Source organism: Folsomia candida, unplaced genomic scaffold, assembly GCF_002217175.1.
Source record: "Folsomia candida strain VU population unplaced genomic scaffold, ASM221717v1 Fcan01_Sc010, whole genome shotgun sequence".
Taxonomy (NCBI): domain Eukaryota; kingdom Metazoa; phylum Arthropoda; class Collembola; order Entomobryomorpha; family Isotomidae; genus Folsomia; species Folsomia candida.
The window spans coordinates 4808991-4827590 of NW_019091202.1; the positions used below are offsets into that span (position 1 = coordinate 4808991).

Below are 18600 nucleotides of genomic sequence, written 5' to 3' on the forward strand. Positions count from 1 at the left end.
ACATTTGACTTCCCTCATGAATATGAACATTTTGATGCATCAAGACTTTCAAAATTCGAAAATTGGCGGTTTTTCGACCTACATATAAATCGTTAAAAAAGTGACCTTAGCGGTCATTTCGCGGCTGACAACCTGATGCCAGATTTTTCTTCGTCAGAAGTGCCACATTTTCCGCTTTTGTTGTCCGCTGCGAAATGACCGCTACCATGACTTTTTTGGGGTCAAAGTTTCTGAGGGAGGGGCTTATACGGCAGGAGCCGTAACAATGTATAGGTATTTATGATATACATAAAGGTAATTACATAGAAGCTATTAAAACAGCCTCAAATCGCCCCAAATTTAAAACTTAAGCTTTTCTGAATTTATAATGATGATATGCATTCGAAAATTAACGCTATGAGGCTTATCAACGAAGTTATCAATTTTTCAGATAAGCAAATTTAGTTTATCCAAATCGCCCCAAACTTAAAACTTAAGCTTTTCTGAATTTATAATGATGATATGCATTCGAAAAGTCGAAATTGGGGGTGGTGGTGGTGGCAGGGGCGAAATTGGGGGTGGTGGTGCAGGTCGCTCCTGCGTGGGGGTGGAGTGAGCCTCCATGTTGCACTTTTTTTAAATATTTTATTAAAAAAACTTCCACGTTTTTTAAATTATTTTTATTAAAAATTCGGAGAATTTTATCAACTGAACCAACTCGTGTAAGAGATGAAAAGCATCTCAACACGAGTTGGTTCATAATCCCGGTAAACAATTTGAAGAGAGTGAGAAGTGAGACGGACCACCATACGGCACTGGCAACGACAGTCAGCCGTGGTGGTGGATACCCACCAGAATCCGAGTCTCACTCTGCCTTTCGCTAAATAATGGAAACTGCGTTTGTGAAACGGTTGGGCTGGTTCAGCTCGATAGGTTTATCCACATTTGTAGTATATTCCCGTTTCTAAAATTTAGATTAAGCTAATAATTAATCCCCTACAAATTTGTTTTCCGTCTTGCATTTATATTTACTTTAAAAATGAAGACTGCAAGTCCACCGGAAAAGTCGTTGCGGTGTTTGGCGAAGATTCATTCATCCCCAAAGTCGAGCTGGATCTTGACTTGGTCCTCATATTTTACTCCGTTTTTGAAAAACGTGCCGCTCTAAAGATTTTTTAATTAGTGAAGTTAAGTCGTTCAATATTAATTGCTTAATTATATAAATTCTGTCCACCAACCTCGATCGGTTTGACCCAGTATTTGTCAAGACCGCAAAAGATTTCCAGGGCGAAATTCCAATCCCACTCGTCACGCTGCATATTGACAAAGACGAAGTCGCCTTGTGCCTCCCGCGAGGTGTACTTGTCGCCAAGGGTGTACTGCAATTAAATATAAAAATAGTACAATTACTGATTATTGATTATTTAGTTTAAAAAAGTCTAAAATCAAGCCTTGTTTTACATTACATTGTTCATTCATCACGTGACCTCTTACGTCTACGATTTTCGGTCCGGGCAAATTTTCAAAAAACTTCAGATCGAAAATCTTGTCAGAAATTTGAAATTAATTGACTCACCTTGCAACGTTCCCGATAAGGCAGGATTACCGAATTCAAATCACAATCAGTATTGTACTTGGCTTCAAAAACACCATCCGCAGGTTGGAGTACTTGACCCGACATGATTTATGATATTTATATATCGCTCGAAATAATTATTGTTGCAGAAATGATTGTTAATTAAATATTTTATTTTGATAAATTCCCGTCCAACGACTACGAGGACAATACCAAAACCATCAGTTTAATTTCGTGTCAGCCTTAAATTTTGGGGCGAGTGGAGAAGTCGCATGCAATTATTTGTGCGTATCATCTCACCTCATTTGCATAAATCTCACTCTGGCCATTTTCGACAATACGGCTTTCCATGTTAAATTAACTCTATCGCGAATGTGTCAAAATATGTATGTAAATGAGGTTAGGTTAGGTTATGAAATATGTATGTAAATGAGGTGACTAGCACAAAAAGTTCAATAATAACTGTTCCCATTAATTTATTTCCAAAAGAATTAGCAAATTATTCATTCAATAAGTTCATGAATAATGATAGAATATTTGTCTCAAAATTTTAAAAGGAATAAAAATTCGAACAATATATATGTATTCACGTCATATTTATTACATGAAGAGTTAGTGAGTAGGTAATTTTTTAATTTTCAATTTTTCACACGTTGTGCGTAATTCATGGGAGAAATCCGTAATAAGGCGAGTTTGAGGTAAAATTAATAAAGTATAAATAATGAATAAACATTTACTTTCAAATTTTGGAAAAATTGATACTGTACATATGCATAAGTATTTCTGCATAATTTTTAAATTGGATAAATTACGAATGGAAAAATATTTTTCGATCTGTTATCATAAATTAAATGAGTAACTTGGCCGATAATAAGGACAACTATGAAATGTGATTTTTTATCATAATCTATTTATTACTCATACAGCAACAGCACAAATACATAATTCATGCTTGAATATTTAAAAAAAACATATCACAATTTTGTAACCCTCACTTGGAAAAGATGAGATTATATGGGGTGTCAGTTTATGTGTAAAACTAAAATTTCTGCATTAGCACTTATCATTCCCTTATTTTCCACAGCTGTCGGGTTGCCATGGAATAACGGGTAAATCATCTAACTTTAATCCCTTCTTAAAATTTGTCGAAAAAACGAGTCCAATCTCAGAATATTGGAGGGTATCGATGTCCAAGAAATTGATTTCTATGGCACCAAAACCGATCCCCGTGGCCCAGTAAATCATCCAAAAGTCGGACGCCCATTTGGTGAGGACGAACCTGTTTGGGGCGATTTGAACCAGCCAGCCCTCCGCCATTCGCCCATAGCTCCAGTAAAGTTGCGGAATCCCGACGGAATTCGTGCGAATCGTGATGTTCATCTCGCCTGGAATTTTCAATAGGAAATGCAATTTTCGAAATTTTTATAATGAGATTAATATTTTTTAATGAAACGTACCGTTGAAGCCACTCCCGTAAGATCCGACAGCCTGATCAAGGGTGATTTGAATTTGTGATTTTGAGACGGAGGTCTTGGTGGGTTTCGGATTAGTGAATTTGCCCCCCGTGTAGTAGGATAGTTCGTGCTGCATTGTGTGGTCGGGTTGGATTTTGGGAATTTCTCGTGGTTTTGTTAATCCTGAAAAATATTTAGTGCGATTAGTAAAATATAACTGTGTCGGAAATGAGGACGATCATTATCAAACATGTAACGATAATTAGAAGATAGTTAGAAATTTTGAAACTTGAAATTTTGACTAAAAATTGTTGGTAATTTTGACCATTTTTTGCCATAATTTTTACCAGATAATAAGTAAAAAATTTCAGTTTTGATCCCCTCCGATTCCAACAATGGTCCTGGACCGTTCGATGTTACAAAAATGCTAATTCCGAGGTCTGGATAGGAATAGAATGACGACTGGAAGGGCGGCATGTAACCCCCGTGACCGATTCGACGCCAACCTAGAATATTACAAAAATTTGAAGTATTTACAATTAAAAATTGAACATTGAACTGATGGAGTTTTCATTGCAAATAAAATTTCAAGTTTTTAATATTTTTTTAACTAACCATCAAAAATTCCGGAAAATAATGCGAGACCGTAACCGACGCTGATGTCCAGGGTGGTATCAGGATTGTCCATCGTCTTGGTGGATCCGCTGTAGTCAGTATTTGAAATTGTGGTCATCCATTTCATGACATCCTAAAAATTGAGTTGTATTTTTTAGTAATTATAATTTTAGAAAATCTACAAAAATTTCCAAGATTATGAAGACCAACCTCAGGTATGACTTGATTATCTCCAATTTTTCCATTGCGTGCATACAACTGGATGTATTTGACCATGTCGTTTACGCAAGAGAGCATCCCACCACCGCCAAAAATTGGTGCGATCATCCTAAGTTTCAAATAAATTTTGAATAAGCAAATAAATTTCTGAAAATATGAAATTTTTCGAAAATATTCAATTCAATTTTTTTGTTTTTGGGGGAACCGTACTTTAATAGTTCCGTGTTGTATCGCTTTAAGCTCCCCTCTTTCCAGATGTAGGGGACAGCCCGGTGCATCATGTTGTTATGGTCGTCACTCGCCCTGATCCAGGTCGTTCCGGTCATTCCGAGGTCATTGAGAAGTTGGGTCAACTGGAATATGCAAATTTATATGTATTTAAATCTGGAACAAAGTTAATCATTAACTTGTTTATTAATTAACCTTACCAACTCTTCGTACGTGGAATTGACCATGTGCGCCACGATTTCGCCGGACAGCGCGATCAACGCGTTGCTGTACGCCATCCCATTTCGGAAGGAGCATTCTTCCGGAGCGTAGCGGTATCGACTGTGACATAAAAAATTGAATATTTTATTTAATTAATTATTTAATTAAATTATGTCGATTAATGATTCAAATTAACCACTCACAAATAAAAGTCCTCCTTCCCTTCATACGCTTGCGACAGGAGGCCGGAAAGTTCCTGGAGGGCGCACACCCTGTGGGCGAGAAGGTCTCTGAAGGTCACCTGTTCCGACCGGTATCGGTCCCCCAGGGTCAAGTTAAACGAGGGCGCTAACGTCGCGATGGGCGTGTCCAGCACGGCCTCGCCCATTTCGGGGTGCAAGTCGCGCAACGTTCGCGTCACGACGAGCGCGGCGAAGGCCTTGGAGAGCGACCCGATGCCGAAGAGGGTGTTCCCATCGGCGGGAAGGTTGTTCTCAACGTCGCGTAAACCATACGTTTTGGCGTAGGTGGCGTCCCCTTTGACCAGCGCGACTCCGAAGGCGGGCACGTGTTGGCGTTCCATCGAGGCGCGGATCATGGTATCGATTTCGAGCAGGATTTCGGGTGGGATAACGTCATTGTTCGGATGTGCCGAGGGTGCGGCAGAGGTTAATAAGATTAATGTAGAAAATAGGAGTAAAGGAAGTGTGAAAATTGATGCTGATTTAAAAATCATTTTGATAAAATTTGTTAGTTTTTAGCGTTAAGAAAAAATAGTCTGAAGTTTTATACAAAATTTAAAAATGGTTAAATGTAATATTTTTATGCAAAATTTTATGCTACTGTGCAAAATTTCTAGTTTGTCTTGATGAACAAGCTGGTGTTCGTTGAATGATTAATGCATGGAAATTTCGCATCTTTATATATCAACCAACTTAACACAACAAAGGTACATACACGCAGGATTATTGATGAAGAGGAAAATAAGCCAAGATAAGCGTAAATAAGTAGCACGGGATGTGACGCTGTTGACGATGCGTACACATTGGTCTTCTCGTCTACCTACCTGTTTACCAGACAATGGGCACAAATATTGTGTATGAACTGGACACGGCGTGGAGTGCGATGAGTAAACCTGACTCTTTCGTCAACATTTAATCTCGTGACGTGACGTATTGATATTGAACCTGTAAATTTATGTATATGCATTTGTTATTTAACGGAATTAACCTTTGAATCCAGAGTACCTCAATATGCGGGTGATTATTTATTGCGTAAAATTAAAAAACAATACAAACGAGACCTGAGTCATGCGGGATGTGTGTGTGTTTGTGCCGGCTTATTTTGTCCGATTTCCAAAAACAGGTACATAATTAATTGGGTGAGAAATGAAGTCTTATTTGTGAGGGAAGTCCATCAGGTGGGTGTTGATTAATTAGGGATGACTAATCAAATCACTGCATGATTTTGGAGACTTAACTCGGTATGTAAATATCGCGTCCTCATGTCATGTATTATTTGGTCTTGGGTACATGATTTAGAGGTAAAGCTTCATATGCAAAACTTATGAGAGGAATTATGTGTGTAAATTAAGTAAGTATGATTAAAAGATTTGGAGGAGGGATTACTCACTACGTTACGAGGTACATATGCCAGCTTAAGATTAGCGAATAACGCTACAATGCAGACATGCAGAAAGTACATGCAATTTAATTCCGATTATGTGCATAGAAACGATACGATTTTACTTGCGTGTTTGATTGAACTATAGTTTGCCGCTTGCTATGAAAAGGTGTAAACTTCTCAATTAATTACGAACCTGCGGAACACTAGATGTGGATTTTTAGGAAATTAAATTTTTAAGGATTTTTCCAAGTCTCACTAAGGTATTAACTAACTGTAATTTTTTACCAGATAAACCGTAACACTAACAGAATAGATACATACGTCATTTTGACATTTTTTCGTTACCATTAAACACCATAGGTACTAAAGAATCGGAAAAACTCTTCGCAATATTTTGACATTCTTTTGATTTTATCACTTAACGAGTTGTTAGATACTTGGGGCAGTAATGCAGGCAAATGACTTACATATGTACATACACAATTATACGGATTTACAAACATACATATGTACGCGTCGACGTATGTACATATGCATGTATGTCTGGCGTGTCCATGATTTTTAAGTTATGCATGTAAGTATGTAGATTAAGGCATATGTAATTGATTGATTAGGTTTTTATTAAGGGTGTCGAAAAATGGTCAGTACAAGTACTGTTTCTCAGCTTTGGACACCAAACCCAGTAAACTCGAATACAAATCTATAAAAATACGAACTAAGCTAATACATATGTATGCATACGTCATACGTACACCGTAAGTTATCATGTATGCTTATATACATATTTCCATGGTTGCATGGTGTATCTACAATCTACATAATTTCCTATACATACATCATGAACTTGAAATCCTTCCTTAATTTTATTTTCGTATTTCGAGACCTACATAAGTTCTGAATTACATAGATATGTGTGACGGGGTCCATTAAGGTCAAAAACTATCAAAAAGCTAGGTCACGTGGAACCATCTAGTTAACAATTGTTACTTACATACATGTATACATACACTCCTACATACATATCTCCCCCTTTACTTCGCAAAGCATATTCGTTTCCGAAGTTTATCTAATAGCGGAAGGAACATGATTTAAACCGGAAGGAAGTCTGTTCGTCTTCACAACAAAATATTTACTTAGGCAGGACATGACTACGTGACAAACTTTACATACATACACTTGCACTGTTTATTTGCATACGGCTTTTGGTTCCTGATAAATATTACGAAGTGTCATTTTCATCCTGATGTCAGTGTCATGACAAAGATAGAGAAAGATATGTACATATGTACTATCGGAGCAAATATTTAACCCAACTTCACCTCTCCGTAGTTATGTAACTGATGGAATATTTTCCTCGTCAATTTCAATTTGATCAATCTGCATATGAGCATTTGCAGATTAAAACATAATCGATAATCAGAGTGGCTATTTAGGGAACAAATTAATGAGAAGCTACATAAAGGATGTCTCCAATTTTTTTAGGGGGAGTAATTTTGTGTACAAGTCCCATGCATATATGCAAATTAGGAGAAATTTTAGTGTAGGGATAAAATTTCCAAATTTTGGTACACCCTTTATTCACGACCCTTCCAACATCACCCCACCACCACCTGTGTCTCAATTGACTGAGTTCGGTTTTACCAAAGAAACCCTAATCTCACATTCTTTTTTCACTGCCAATTACCAGTCAATCGATGCATATTATCGATGATCGATTAAAAATTACATGTTGGAATTAATTGAATCTTTATCTAGCTCTTCGGAGTCCCGAATCACGCCACCCAATTTTTACCCAGATCTCCACCCTGCCAACGCACAACTTGGACCGGTATAAAAGTAAATTGCGCTCACGTAACGGCCAACTCATCGCTAATTCGTCGTCTGAATCACATCTCGTAACAAGAAAATTCTTCTCTCTTTCGTCAAGATGGTCTCAATCGCAGGAAAGTACGAGTTTGTCTCGAGCGACAATTACGACGAGTTCATGAAGGCGTGTGGTAAGAAAATAAAAAAAGCTGATGAAATTTATGGACACAAATTTTGAAACTTTTTTTTTCTTTTAAGGTGTCAGTCTCGTAACGAGGACGGTGGCTAACAAGTTGAAAAACCAGGTCGAATTTAAGGACTTGGGAAACAACAAGTGGAACCAGAAGACCTTCTCAACTTTTAAGGACTTCGAGATCACTTTCACCCTCGGAGAAAGCTTCGAGGAGCAGACGGCTGATGGGAGAAAGTGCCAGGTGAGTGAGACTAATTCTTGTGAGAGGTTTTCTTGCCAGTTTTTTTCATGTTGTTGGATAAAATGTAGAATTTTGTGGGTAAATTATTGTCTTTTTTGGATAAAATATTGATTTTATGGAGTAAATCTATGAATTTTTTGGGAAATTGTTGAATATTTCTGGTTAATTTTTGATTTTTTTTCATAGGCCATCGTCACCCGTGAAGGCGACACTTTGATCCACAAGCAACAATTAGAAGGAATTGAGACCGTTGTAACCAGAGAATTTAAGCCAAATGGTGAACTCGTTTGCACCTTCAAGGCCAAGGACGCCGTGGCGAAGAGGGTTTACAAAAAGGTTTAGAATTTTAAAAATTGTATAAAGTTGAAATTTAATATCGGAATTAAATCATTTGAACAACCAAAATGTATGTAAATGCTTCATGAAGTTTTTATTTTGCATGCAATTAGATAAAATGCATGATAAATAAATGCATGATAAATACCAAACACGGAGTATACATATTTACATATCTAAAGTGGTAACTGATAAGGGTCGGTCGCGCATATACAATATACTCTTAAAAATAATGCTACTCTTTTGAAAAGTAAATGAAGTCAAAAGTATTCATACATATGTATATGAAGTTCACTTTATGTATACATAAAATGAACTACATTAATGTACATAAGAGTAAACTTTTCTCCTAATCAAAGTTAGTGGCGCTATGGATTTAATAATATAAATAGAATTTACTTTTCGAAATATTGCATGAAAACACTATTTTTAAGAGTGCATGTGCTCAATGGAAGTTGGAGTATCGTTTCCATCCCATGTTAATACTGATTGGAGACAAGGCAGATCTTATTCCCCGAAAACCAACTACGTCTTCATGAACGGTCCATAGTGACGTGAAGTGAATGTGCATAGTGAAAAAATATTATTACGTTGGCTCTTTTGCCTGTTTAGGATCAGCATGGGTTGTGATATGGCTACATATTTATAGCAGGCCATCTTCTCCCGTCCCTTGTTCAGTTGAAACGGATACCATTGACTGTCATCGACATATGTACATAAATATGCATATCAAGGGAAGAAAGATCGTAAATACGTACCTGAAGTTGTATGTAGTATTGATACATACATATGTACATTTAGGAAGAGAGGCCTCCTCTTAACAGGAATAATTTGTAATGTCTTTATCATCGGTTGCATTCTTCTTTCTCATCAGCATTTCCACATTTGCTGGATTTGTGTTCTCCTGCAGTCCAAGTAAGTAGAAAACATTAGTATTTTTAGAGCTGCAGTAGCATTTAGCACAAAATTGATTAAAGGAATTTATATATATACTGTGTTTGCTTAAAGCATGCGTAACTATGTAAGAATACATAGTGAAAACAAATTTACCATAAACAGGTAACATATACACGGCAGAGGGTGAAAAATGGAACGGGCCCGAGATTCCAGTCTGCAAAAATACCCAATAGGTGGTTTAGAATTATTTATTTTGACAAGAAGATTAGCCGTTGTGGTTTCCTCCTTTGGTTCAACTCATTCTATGAATGTTACAATATTAAGTAAGGAAGATATACATACATATTTTTATTAATTTAATGATTTTTTGGATGACTAATTCCCTTCTTGATATATTTATCTATATGTACAGATTCCAACACATCTACCGATAACAGGGTTTTACCGTGGGGAAAATAAGGTGAGGAAAATGGGTGGGTAAAATGGGTTTTAGCCACCCACCCCAAAGCCCCGCAAGTGGGGAAAATGGACAAAATGGGGAAAACACTTTTTTGGGGCAAAACGATTCACTGTTTCACTCTCAACTTGAAAGATAAAGTAATTCAGCATATTAAATAACACGAAAGCTCTGAAAATTATAAAAAATATAGATAATTGCTGACTCTGTAATCCTTTCTTCGAAATTGTTTGCATTTCCATCTTCATGTGTAAAGTTATATTAGGTTGTTGATTCATATTTGCTATCACTGGCAAGATCTAATGACAAAAGATAATTTGTATCCTTTATGAGAGATTAAAATGAATGTAAATTTTTAGGATATTTCGTTTTTATCCAGAATTTACCCAGAGTGTAGTTTTATTTTTACGAAACTGGGAATTTTAAACCTAATTATTTAACGGTAAAATAAAAAAATCGAGTGGTTTATTTAATAAACAGTAAGAACAGAACACAACAAGGAAAATAAACTACCCCCAATGGTGGTGGTGGTCCACCACGTCACTATAACCCGTCATACCCATTTTCCCCACTACCCACCCATTTTCCCCATTTTTTCCATTTTACCCACTGGGCTGGGGATTAAGCTCAAAAGGTGGGTAAAGTAAAACCCTGACCGATAAGACCTTGATTGAGGCAATGAGCTATCTCGCATTTCAAGGTTTTTTATCAGTACAAAGGACCCCAAGGGATTCCTTCTCTCAACCAGCGTTCAAAAAGGCCGGAATAAAAATTGACAGCACGTCTGGTACCTATGAGCTAGACGCTGAGGCTGTACGAATAGTGACAAATGCAGAATCCTCAATCTTAACGTCAAGGACGGTAATTGGCACAATTACGTCAGCAGGTACACAATTAAATCTTTTACAAAAATAAGTACGTACCAGCTAGGGATGTGCTATCTATGTACATAAGTGTCAAGAAAGTATCATATTTTACTTATCCATTTACCTTTCATATTTGGTAAGGTTGTAAAAAATCTGGAAAATTCGATATTTACATAAATATGCATGACAAATATGCATGAGATACAACTTATTTGTAATGGAAATTTTTTGGTTGTGCGTAATTAGTATATTTGTCTCCAATACCGAGAAACATGACATTTCCTTAGATGTTCTCAAGTTATAAGAGTTTGACAGCACAAGAAATAAATATTTGTCGTAGCAAATATGACATTTTACATAAAAAGTTCACAAGTATAATGCGATAGGCCCATTCTTCCTAAAAACAAATGTAAATTATTGTGTAATGAATATTATAATTTTTGGGAATCACAGGCCCTAGTGATTTACGCATGCCAGTTCTCTTATCCCTGGACAATTTCACATTTCATGGAGGTGTGGAATTAAGCGATCAATTATACTTCTTTCACTGCCTTACTACACCCTGTTCGTTCAATGGACTAATTAGTAAGAAACTATATTTAGATATTTAACTTACTTTACATAAATAAAATAATAATTTGTGTTGACAGCAAAATAATTTTTTACTTACTTAGATATTTTATCAGACCTGGACTTCAGTATATTGGAGATCAAAGTGTCATCCTCGCACCCGATGAGCCAGAAAATAATTCTTGTAAGAGGCCTGAGTAAAACTTCGGCGATCCTGGGGAAAGAATATTTTGCATCTTTAAACGGAATTAATATGTTGACAGGAGTAGCATTCGATGAATGAAGTAGGCCTCATTACCCAATCTCATGCAATCTTAATCTCAATCTTATGCAATGCAAAACATGTAAATATGTATATGTGCTTAAATATTTGTTATTACCATAAATGGGAGGAACTTTTTGTATGCAAAATTATTTGTCATTATCTTTAATGCGAAGTTCAAAACAAAATCCGTTACACATGGATGCAGTATTTTCTCCTAACTTCGATACCTGTGTACCACATGACTCGATATTTTAGTAAAAATGTGAGAGCATTGCATCATGATATGCATAGGATGCAGTCCCAGTTCTGCTTGCACGGCCCTATGCCTGATTAAACACACACCCAATGTCAATAGACAGTAAACACAGGTACATGTACATAAATATGTACACATGTATACCCCGCAAAACTAACGAGTCCTTTGCATATATGTACATATATAATGTATAAGTCATTAGATATTTATATGTTTAAATTACTAATTGACCAGAAAGGGCAAGCCTCTCATACGAACAATGTCAATATTCCTACATTTCTCTCCTCCCTTTAGTGGTTAGTATTTTTTTTTGTGAAATTTATCTCTCGATCGCAAGAACTCGAAACGTATATTTACAAGTCAAAATTGGTTCAAGAGTGTATATTTATTTAATTTCAGCGTAATTATTAAATCCACACGGCTTCTATACATACATATACATATTTATATAGCGACCCCCATTGATAATAGATTATACTGCTTCAAACGTATGTACATAATAATTAGTGCTTAAAAGTTTAATTGTTTAGGTAAACCTTTTGACAAATATCCTGTGGTGAAAAATATCCGTTCCGCTGAGACAGTTTTACTTATTTAAGAAGTTTAGCTTAATTTGAAAGACGTCAAAGTCTCAGCTTGAGTTGGACTTTCTACACTTTGAGAAGTATTGATTAAAGTGTTGTAGCAACTTATATTTAGCTCGTTGATACATTCATTAGTTAGATACATGCAAATTTGCGCATCAAAATTTCTCAGAAAGACAATTGATATAGAGTATTCTGCTTTCTCCTCGGTTTGAATATGCATATGTATAACGATCTGTACCGTTTCTTGTATTCTACGCAATACTTTCCCTTTGCCTGACAAAGTCACGTTAAACTGAAAAGGTGAATTTTTTAGGTAAATTGATTACTCAGTTTGACTGCATATACGGTACATTTTCGTTACACCCTTGAAATCAGATAGAAAACAGGAGTGTATCGTAGCTTAGTGTAAAAATATAAACTTTTGTGGTCAAAGTTTTCTTCTTTTCTCAGATACGAAATATCAGACTATCGAAATGATAACCCAAGCTTTTAAAGGCTACCTCGTCAATTACATAAAACTCAGTTGTTTCTTCTGGTTTTCACCCGTTTCTTGGAATACTTCCCTTTCGAAGATTGAATTCATAAGGGAGAAAAAACGTCGAAATGTATTCCACGTGATGAGAGCAATTTTAACCTTGTACATACTTGGGATGGTGTGGCACGCGTTGGATGGAGACTCTTCGACTGATTTAAAACTTCAAGCTGTGGCAATAATAGCGTTTTTTGTTTTTATCCTGATTCTCACGTGGATTTGGAGTATGGCAGTTTCTCCGGTACAATTATTCAACTCGTTCAGCAAGTTTGAAGATTACTTGATTAAAGGTAATAAATTTGCTGAGAATAATTTAAGATGTCCGACTTGCATAGATTCGGATCGAAATAGATTTTGGCAATTTAGCTTATCAACACATGTAGATAACTCACAAATTTCGCATAACTTTTTTGCTTAAATAGTTAGTTTTTTTTCGCAAATTTACCCAGCGAATGGGGTTGGGGCAAAGTTATTTCGCAAACTGATCACCGTCACCAATGCTAGATTTTGCAGAAATTCATGCAAACAACTCCATGAAATGCAATTTTCGAATTTTACGAAGTCCAATTTTGCGAATTTCTCGAGCGTCGCAAACATGCTAAATGAGTCGCGATGCGAAATCAGTTATCAGACGTTGTGATGAGTACGCTAAATAAAACCAATAATTTATTTATTTTAGAATATGGCCATATTACACATTGGCGACGTTCATTGATCACGAGAAACTCGACCAAAGGAATGCTGATATTTTGTCAAAATCTACAAGCTTCTTCAGTTGTGTGTCCATTTTTGAATTTTGCCTTAGTTCTGGTTCACCCTTGTCAGCCGCCGTTCCTTGGATCAATGACACCTTTTTGTACGAGTGGGGTGTGGTCGAATTCGGAAATTGCCAACTATTTTAGATTCCCTATCGCCTTGGCGGATCTTTGGTTCTCGTTCCTATGCAATGCAGGAGGTGGTGCGTTCATCATCATGTTCTTTGGGGTTTGCGTGTCTTCGTTCCTTGAATATTTGGATCTGATTGGCAAGTAAGTGGTTGATAAGGGGGTATTTCATATATGCGTCATGGTATGTAAATTTCTATTTTTAATCTTACCTAACCAATGTTGGGTCTCATTTAATTGACCAGACGTTTAATTGAAATCTCATAAAACTGAATATAATGAAATTCCATAACTTTGGACTTCCAATTTCCATTCGTTCCATAATTTTTAGTACTTTTAGTACTTTGGATGTTCATAATTTCTGGATTGGTTGATAGATATACGTGGGTGTTTTATTATTGATTTTCAAAAGGTATGTTCCGCACTGTTTCTGACCAAAATTTTGATGAAATAACAAACTTGAAATACATTTAGGAAGTCGTGATTTTTTTCAGCTCAATCGGTTAAAAGGAACACCCGCAATAAATCATCCAAATTTACCTCGAAAATATGCAAAAATTTACGACTTGATTCCATTATCATCCCAAAATCGTTTCCCCTTCATGCTTTTATTCAACGTTTGAAACGGATAATAATCACTAAGGGTCAAGGCTGGACTGTACGGGGGGTGGTTTATGACGGTGAAGCGTTTTTCGTCTGCAGCAGCCCTCGAAACCAGCGAGGTATTTGTTGGCGCGTTGTCGTCTAAACAAAGGCCAACTCTTTATTTTGACCTCACGTTTCTCTTCAACCGCAGCACGCAGCTCCGTCAGGGTTCCTGCATAGGCTGCCCATTTCCAGCAAGAAATTATGTAAGAAGGGGACCTTTTGTATCATTGTAAATAGTCATAATCAATTTTTTGGCAGATTTTTACGCTTTTGCTTTCATGGGCGGTGGCAACCCCCCGTGCTCCCATTGCATGAAGTATTGTTTAGTCTGCAGGTCATGATAGTAAACCCAAGTATCATATGCAACTACTAAAATATGAAGCAGGTTCCAGTTTTCATTTAATAGGTTAAAATTGGCATTGCAAAGGTCAACTCGATCTTGTTGTTGAGATGCCGAAAGCAATTTTGGTACCCAACGGGCGGAAGCCATTTTCATACCTAAGTCTTCAGTTAACGTGGAACAAATTGTTGGTTTTGGAACACCCATCTTATCTGCTAAATTGGACAGTTTAAATCGTGGATCTCTAATTATTGGTTCCTCTAGTTTCTGGAGCCTTTCTGTGGAAGAAACTGATTTTGGGCGTCCTGGCGACTTTTTGTCCGAGACCACTTTTCGTCATCATTTGAAGTTACTGACCCAATTTATATTGTGCTTTGTGTTGGGCAGTTTTCATCGTAAACTTTAAGCATGCGATCATAAATCTGCGACACCGATTGCCCTTCCAGCGTTAAAAGTTAAATCACACTACGATATTTAATTTGCAAATCTGACATTTTTTCCGTCGAGGTAAAGTTTGCTGATTTATTGCTAGTGGTGATGTTAACCTAAAGAGCTGAAAAAAATCACGGCATCCTAAATGTATCTGAAGTTTGTTATTTCATCAAAATTTTGGTCAGAAACAATGCGGAACATACGTTTTGAAAATCAATAATAAAACACCTACGTAAAAAAAATTTAAACTTTATATTTTTTAAATATAAAACAAGTACCAGGCAATACATTTTTTCAAACATTGTTAAATTAAAGACATTGGGTAAAGTGGGATAATAACATAGATGTAATTAATTTCATACATTTTGCCTAAGATATTTGATTATTATAAAGGGTGGTTAAAATGTCTCGGTACAATGGAAAATTTTGTAAAGGAAAAAGCCCCGGAATCTCCATTAATTGCAAGATTTTGGTTTTCGATTTTTATTAATTATTATCAAAACTGATGGACAACTTGTGACAAAGACAAAATGTCTGTAACTGATGGAAATTGACAAATTTTTCCTATCGCAAAATCTTCCATTGTACCGTGACATTTACATACATAAAGCCACCTTATGTTTAAATTCGTTTAATAATTAATTGCAGGCATTTGAGTCGCTCCCCTTCACCAAAGTTGCGACTGATGTCGTGCGTAACGCTCTACAGGAAGATCGCCATCGCTGAAAAGATACTAAACGCCACATTCGCGGCTTTTGTGTTGCCCACAATTTTATTTAGCGTCGTAGGGATTCAAATATTCTCTGGTTTTGTGTCAATTTCGAGGGATTCGTTGATTCCGATGCCACAGTTCCTGCTTTTCCCACTCGTCTGGTTGAATTGTACATTGTTCAACATGCTGGTGACCACCCTCTCGTCCTACGTTTATGGAAATTCTAACCGAATAATTGGAACGTTGGGAGAGCTGGGATGCAAGCTAAGATTTAGAATTGGTAGAAGACTTGCTCGCAGGGAACTGAGATCCTGTGCTCCTTTGAAAATTAAGTTTGGCAATAATTTCATTAGCGGAATTACTCCTCTAGTGAATCAGGACTTAGCGCTGAATCAGACCGTGTCGTTAGTGTTGCTTAGAAAGTCTTAAATATAAATAAATCATTTTTCTGTCATTTGAATGAAAATGACAAATGCTAGTGTACATATGAAAGAATTTTCCCTAATTGCATTTTTCACACTGGGTTTAATGCATTGAAGCGAAGTAGGAAATCGAGCCCGATGAAGTGCAATGAAATGAACTAAAACGACTGAATTTGAATGAAAATCTTCACTAAGAAATTGTTATGACCGAGTTTTGAGTGAAAATTACAATCTTAAAGAAGTATGATGATTGGGTGTTTTAATCATATAAATATGTATGTATGTATATATACATATATTGCGTTTCAGGTAAAATATTCAATACATTAGAAGAGCAAATATTTATGTAAGAACTAGGGTACCCACATTATTAATAAATTAATAAATTATTTAGTCTACTTATCATCGTATATAAGTTTAACATCAAAATGATGCAAAGCGGTATTCGCATGTAACTTGAGGTCAACCACGTCAACGGTTGATGAGAAGTGATGTATTATATTACTAATTTTTGCGGACCGGTATTGCGGGTTCATCGTTCATATCGAGAAATATATACCTGCCGGACTATTTATACCAAATTTCTAACGGTGTATTTAACCAACAAGATTTTACAAATGTTTATGAAATTATTTGCATTTATGTATTTCATCCTGTATCGATTTGATTATATTTTAAATTAATTCATAATATGTAAGAGGCAGGCTTACAATATCAGAAGTCGCAGAAAATAAACTTTTCGTATGTAACTATTTAAACATTGTTGGCTCAAGGTGTTGCGAAATTTCATGGAATTTCCTCCTTGAAGAGGGCGTGGAAATTAAGTATAATGGTTCCTGTGGAAATGGAATAATGCATATGAATTTACGTCAACTTATCGCTGAAGCTACCACATATTTACCTCTTTTCTTAACTTACATATTTTCGTACGATAATAATGACTAAATACGTATGTATGTACATCATTTGAATTAAATAAAATGTTAAGACAAGTTTGTGTGAACTTATGCATGCCGCAACAACCTCAGTTAGATAATTATAAGTTTGGTTGCCACGATTTAATTTAAAGAGGACGTTAATTATATATTCAAATTATCAGCGGGTGGATATATATTTATTTGTGTACAAAACATCCTTTCGTATCTAGTCCAAGATAGTTTTTAGTTATACAGGGGCCCTATGACGTTGCACTGTATTGCAAGACATCCACTTCATCTATAGAGAATATGCAGTAAAAACCTCAAAATGATTACCCAAGCTTTTACACGCCCTCTCATCAACCAAATAAAACTTGGCGGCTTCTTTTGGTTTTCACCAGTTCGTTGGAACTCGTCGACATCGAACATCGAATTTAGAGAAAATAAAAAAACGTCGAAATGTCTTTCATGCACAAAAGGCAATTTTTACTTGCTACGTATTTGAAATGGCATGGCACGTTCAGACTGGAGGTACAGATTTAAAACTTCAATCTACGCCCATAATTATGGGATTTGTGTTCGCCCTCTTTCTCACATGGATATGGAGTGTGGAAATTTCACCCGTACAATTATTCAACTCTTTGACCAACTTTGAAAATTACTTGATTAAAGGTAAAAATAAGTCATTTGTGTAAGCTCTCGGATTTAACTTGGCATGAAAATATACATATTTGTTATAAAGTATGAAACCGATAATTACTTTGCATGCATGCTAATCAAATATTCAGACCTAACAATAAACGAAATCGTTTTCTTGTTATTTTAGAATATGACCAACTTATATTTTGGGGACATCCGGTCAGCACAAGAAACTCGACGCGTGTAATGCTTTTATTTTGTCAAGTCTTCCACATTTCATCAATTGTGTGTCCGCTCTTGATCTTCGCTTTAGTTCTGGTCAAACCTTGTCTGCCACCGTTTCTTGGATCAATGACGCATTTTTGTACCGCTGGGGTCTGGTCGAGTTCGGAGACTGCAAAATATTTTAGACTCATTTTACCTGCGTCTGATCTATGGATGGCTTTATTATGCGACGTGGGAGGTGGTGCGTTCATCATCATGTTCTTTGGCGTTTGTGCGGCTTCTTTCTTCGAATACTTGGATGTAATTGACAAGTAAGGAATTCCTATGACTTTGATAGGATATGGCGAATCTCACCTTACCATTGTTCAAGTTAATTTTCCGTTTAATTATATAGAGTAGTAAGCAGTGCCAAAAATTCATTGAATTTCTGGGATGTAGGTAAATTCGATTTATCTAAAGTTACTGAACACGGGTAAG

At 36.2% G+C, this 18600-nt stretch overlaps 5 protein-coding genes and 1 long non-coding RNA gene across 12 annotated transcripts; 3 read left to right on the forward strand and 3 right to left on the reverse strand.

Moving 5' to 3' along the window:
* Positions 1 to 650: 650 nt before the first annotated feature.
* LOC118436699 lies at positions 651 to 1776 on the reverse strand. The gene is made up of 4 exons (XM_035855236.1): positions 1556 to 1776; positions 1218 to 1358; positions 1012 to 1143; positions 651 to 943 (listed from the first exon to the last, which is right to left on the reverse strand). The coding sequence occupies exons 1-3, from the start codon at positions 1658 to 1660 to the stop codon at positions 1069 to 1071; spliced, it is 321 nt and encodes a 106-aa protein (XP_035711129.1). The 5' UTR covers positions 1661 to 1776; the 3' UTR covers positions 651 to 943; positions 1012 to 1068.
* Positions 1777 to 2443: 667 nt separating this feature from the next.
* LOC110854540 lies at positions 2444 to 5174 on the reverse strand. Its single transcript, XM_022102979.2, has 8 exons — positions 4476 to 5174; positions 4272 to 4392; positions 4054 to 4196; positions 3835 to 3952; positions 3625 to 3757; positions 3357 to 3515; positions 3013 to 3192; positions 2444 to 2940 (listed from the first exon to the last, which is right to left on the reverse strand). The coding sequence occupies exons 1-8, from the start codon at positions 5006 to 5008 to the stop codon at positions 2627 to 2629; spliced, it is 1701 nt and encodes a 566-aa protein (XP_021958671.1). The 5' UTR covers positions 5009 to 5174; the 3' UTR covers positions 2444 to 2626.
* Positions 5175 to 7720: 2546 nt separating this feature from the next.
* Positions 7721 to 8547, forward strand: LOC110854541 (fatty acid-binding protein, brain). The gene is made up of 3 exons (XM_022102980.2): positions 7721 to 7895; positions 7963 to 8138; positions 8325 to 8547. Exons 1-3 carry the CDS (start codon positions 7826 to 7828, stop codon positions 8478 to 8480), a joined length of 402 nt encoding a protein of 133 aa, XP_021958672.1. The 5' UTR covers positions 7721 to 7825; the 3' UTR covers positions 8481 to 8547.
* A 522-nt stretch (positions 8548 to 9069) lies between these two features.
* On the reverse strand, positions 9070 to 9585 carry LOC118436700. Its single transcript, XR_004835642.1, has 3 exons — positions 9525 to 9585; positions 9233 to 9378; positions 9070 to 9171 (listed from the first exon to the last, which is right to left on the reverse strand). It is a non-coding gene; the product is annotated as an uncharacterized LOC118436700 (long non-coding RNA).
* Positions 9252 to 12543, forward strand: LOC110854542. 7 transcript variants are annotated; one of them, XR_004835638.1, is made up of 6 exons: positions 9252 to 9389; positions 9534 to 9694; positions 9784 to 9831; positions 10455 to 10714; positions 11148 to 11279; positions 11369 to 12543. XR_004835638.1 is itself a non-coding variant. In XM_022102982.2 (5 exons), exons 2-5 carry the CDS (start codon positions 9562 to 9564, stop codon positions 11545 to 11547), a joined length of 528 nt encoding a protein of 175 aa, XP_021958674.1. In that variant the 5' UTR covers positions 9358 to 9389; positions 9534 to 9561; the 3' UTR covers positions 11548 to 12542. The 7 variants fall into 7 exon arrangements, 2 of the variants coding, with proteins under 2 accessions (XP_021958674.1, XP_035711130.1); XR_004835639.1 differs by having other exon boundaries at positions 10529 to 10714; positions 11369 to 12542; XR_002548332.2 differs by having other exon boundaries at positions 10541 to 10714; positions 11369 to 12541.
* Positions 12544 to 12784: 241 nt separating this feature from the next.
* On the forward strand, positions 12785 to 16778 carry LOC118436701. The gene is made up of 3 exons (XM_035855238.1): positions 12785 to 13194; positions 13584 to 13932; positions 15857 to 16778. The coding sequence occupies exons 1-3, from the start codon at positions 12846 to 12848 to the stop codon at positions 16347 to 16349; spliced, it is 1191 nt and encodes a 396-aa protein (XP_035711131.1). The 5' UTR covers positions 12785 to 12845; the 3' UTR covers positions 16350 to 16778.
* Positions 16779 to 18600: the final 1822 nt, after the last annotated feature.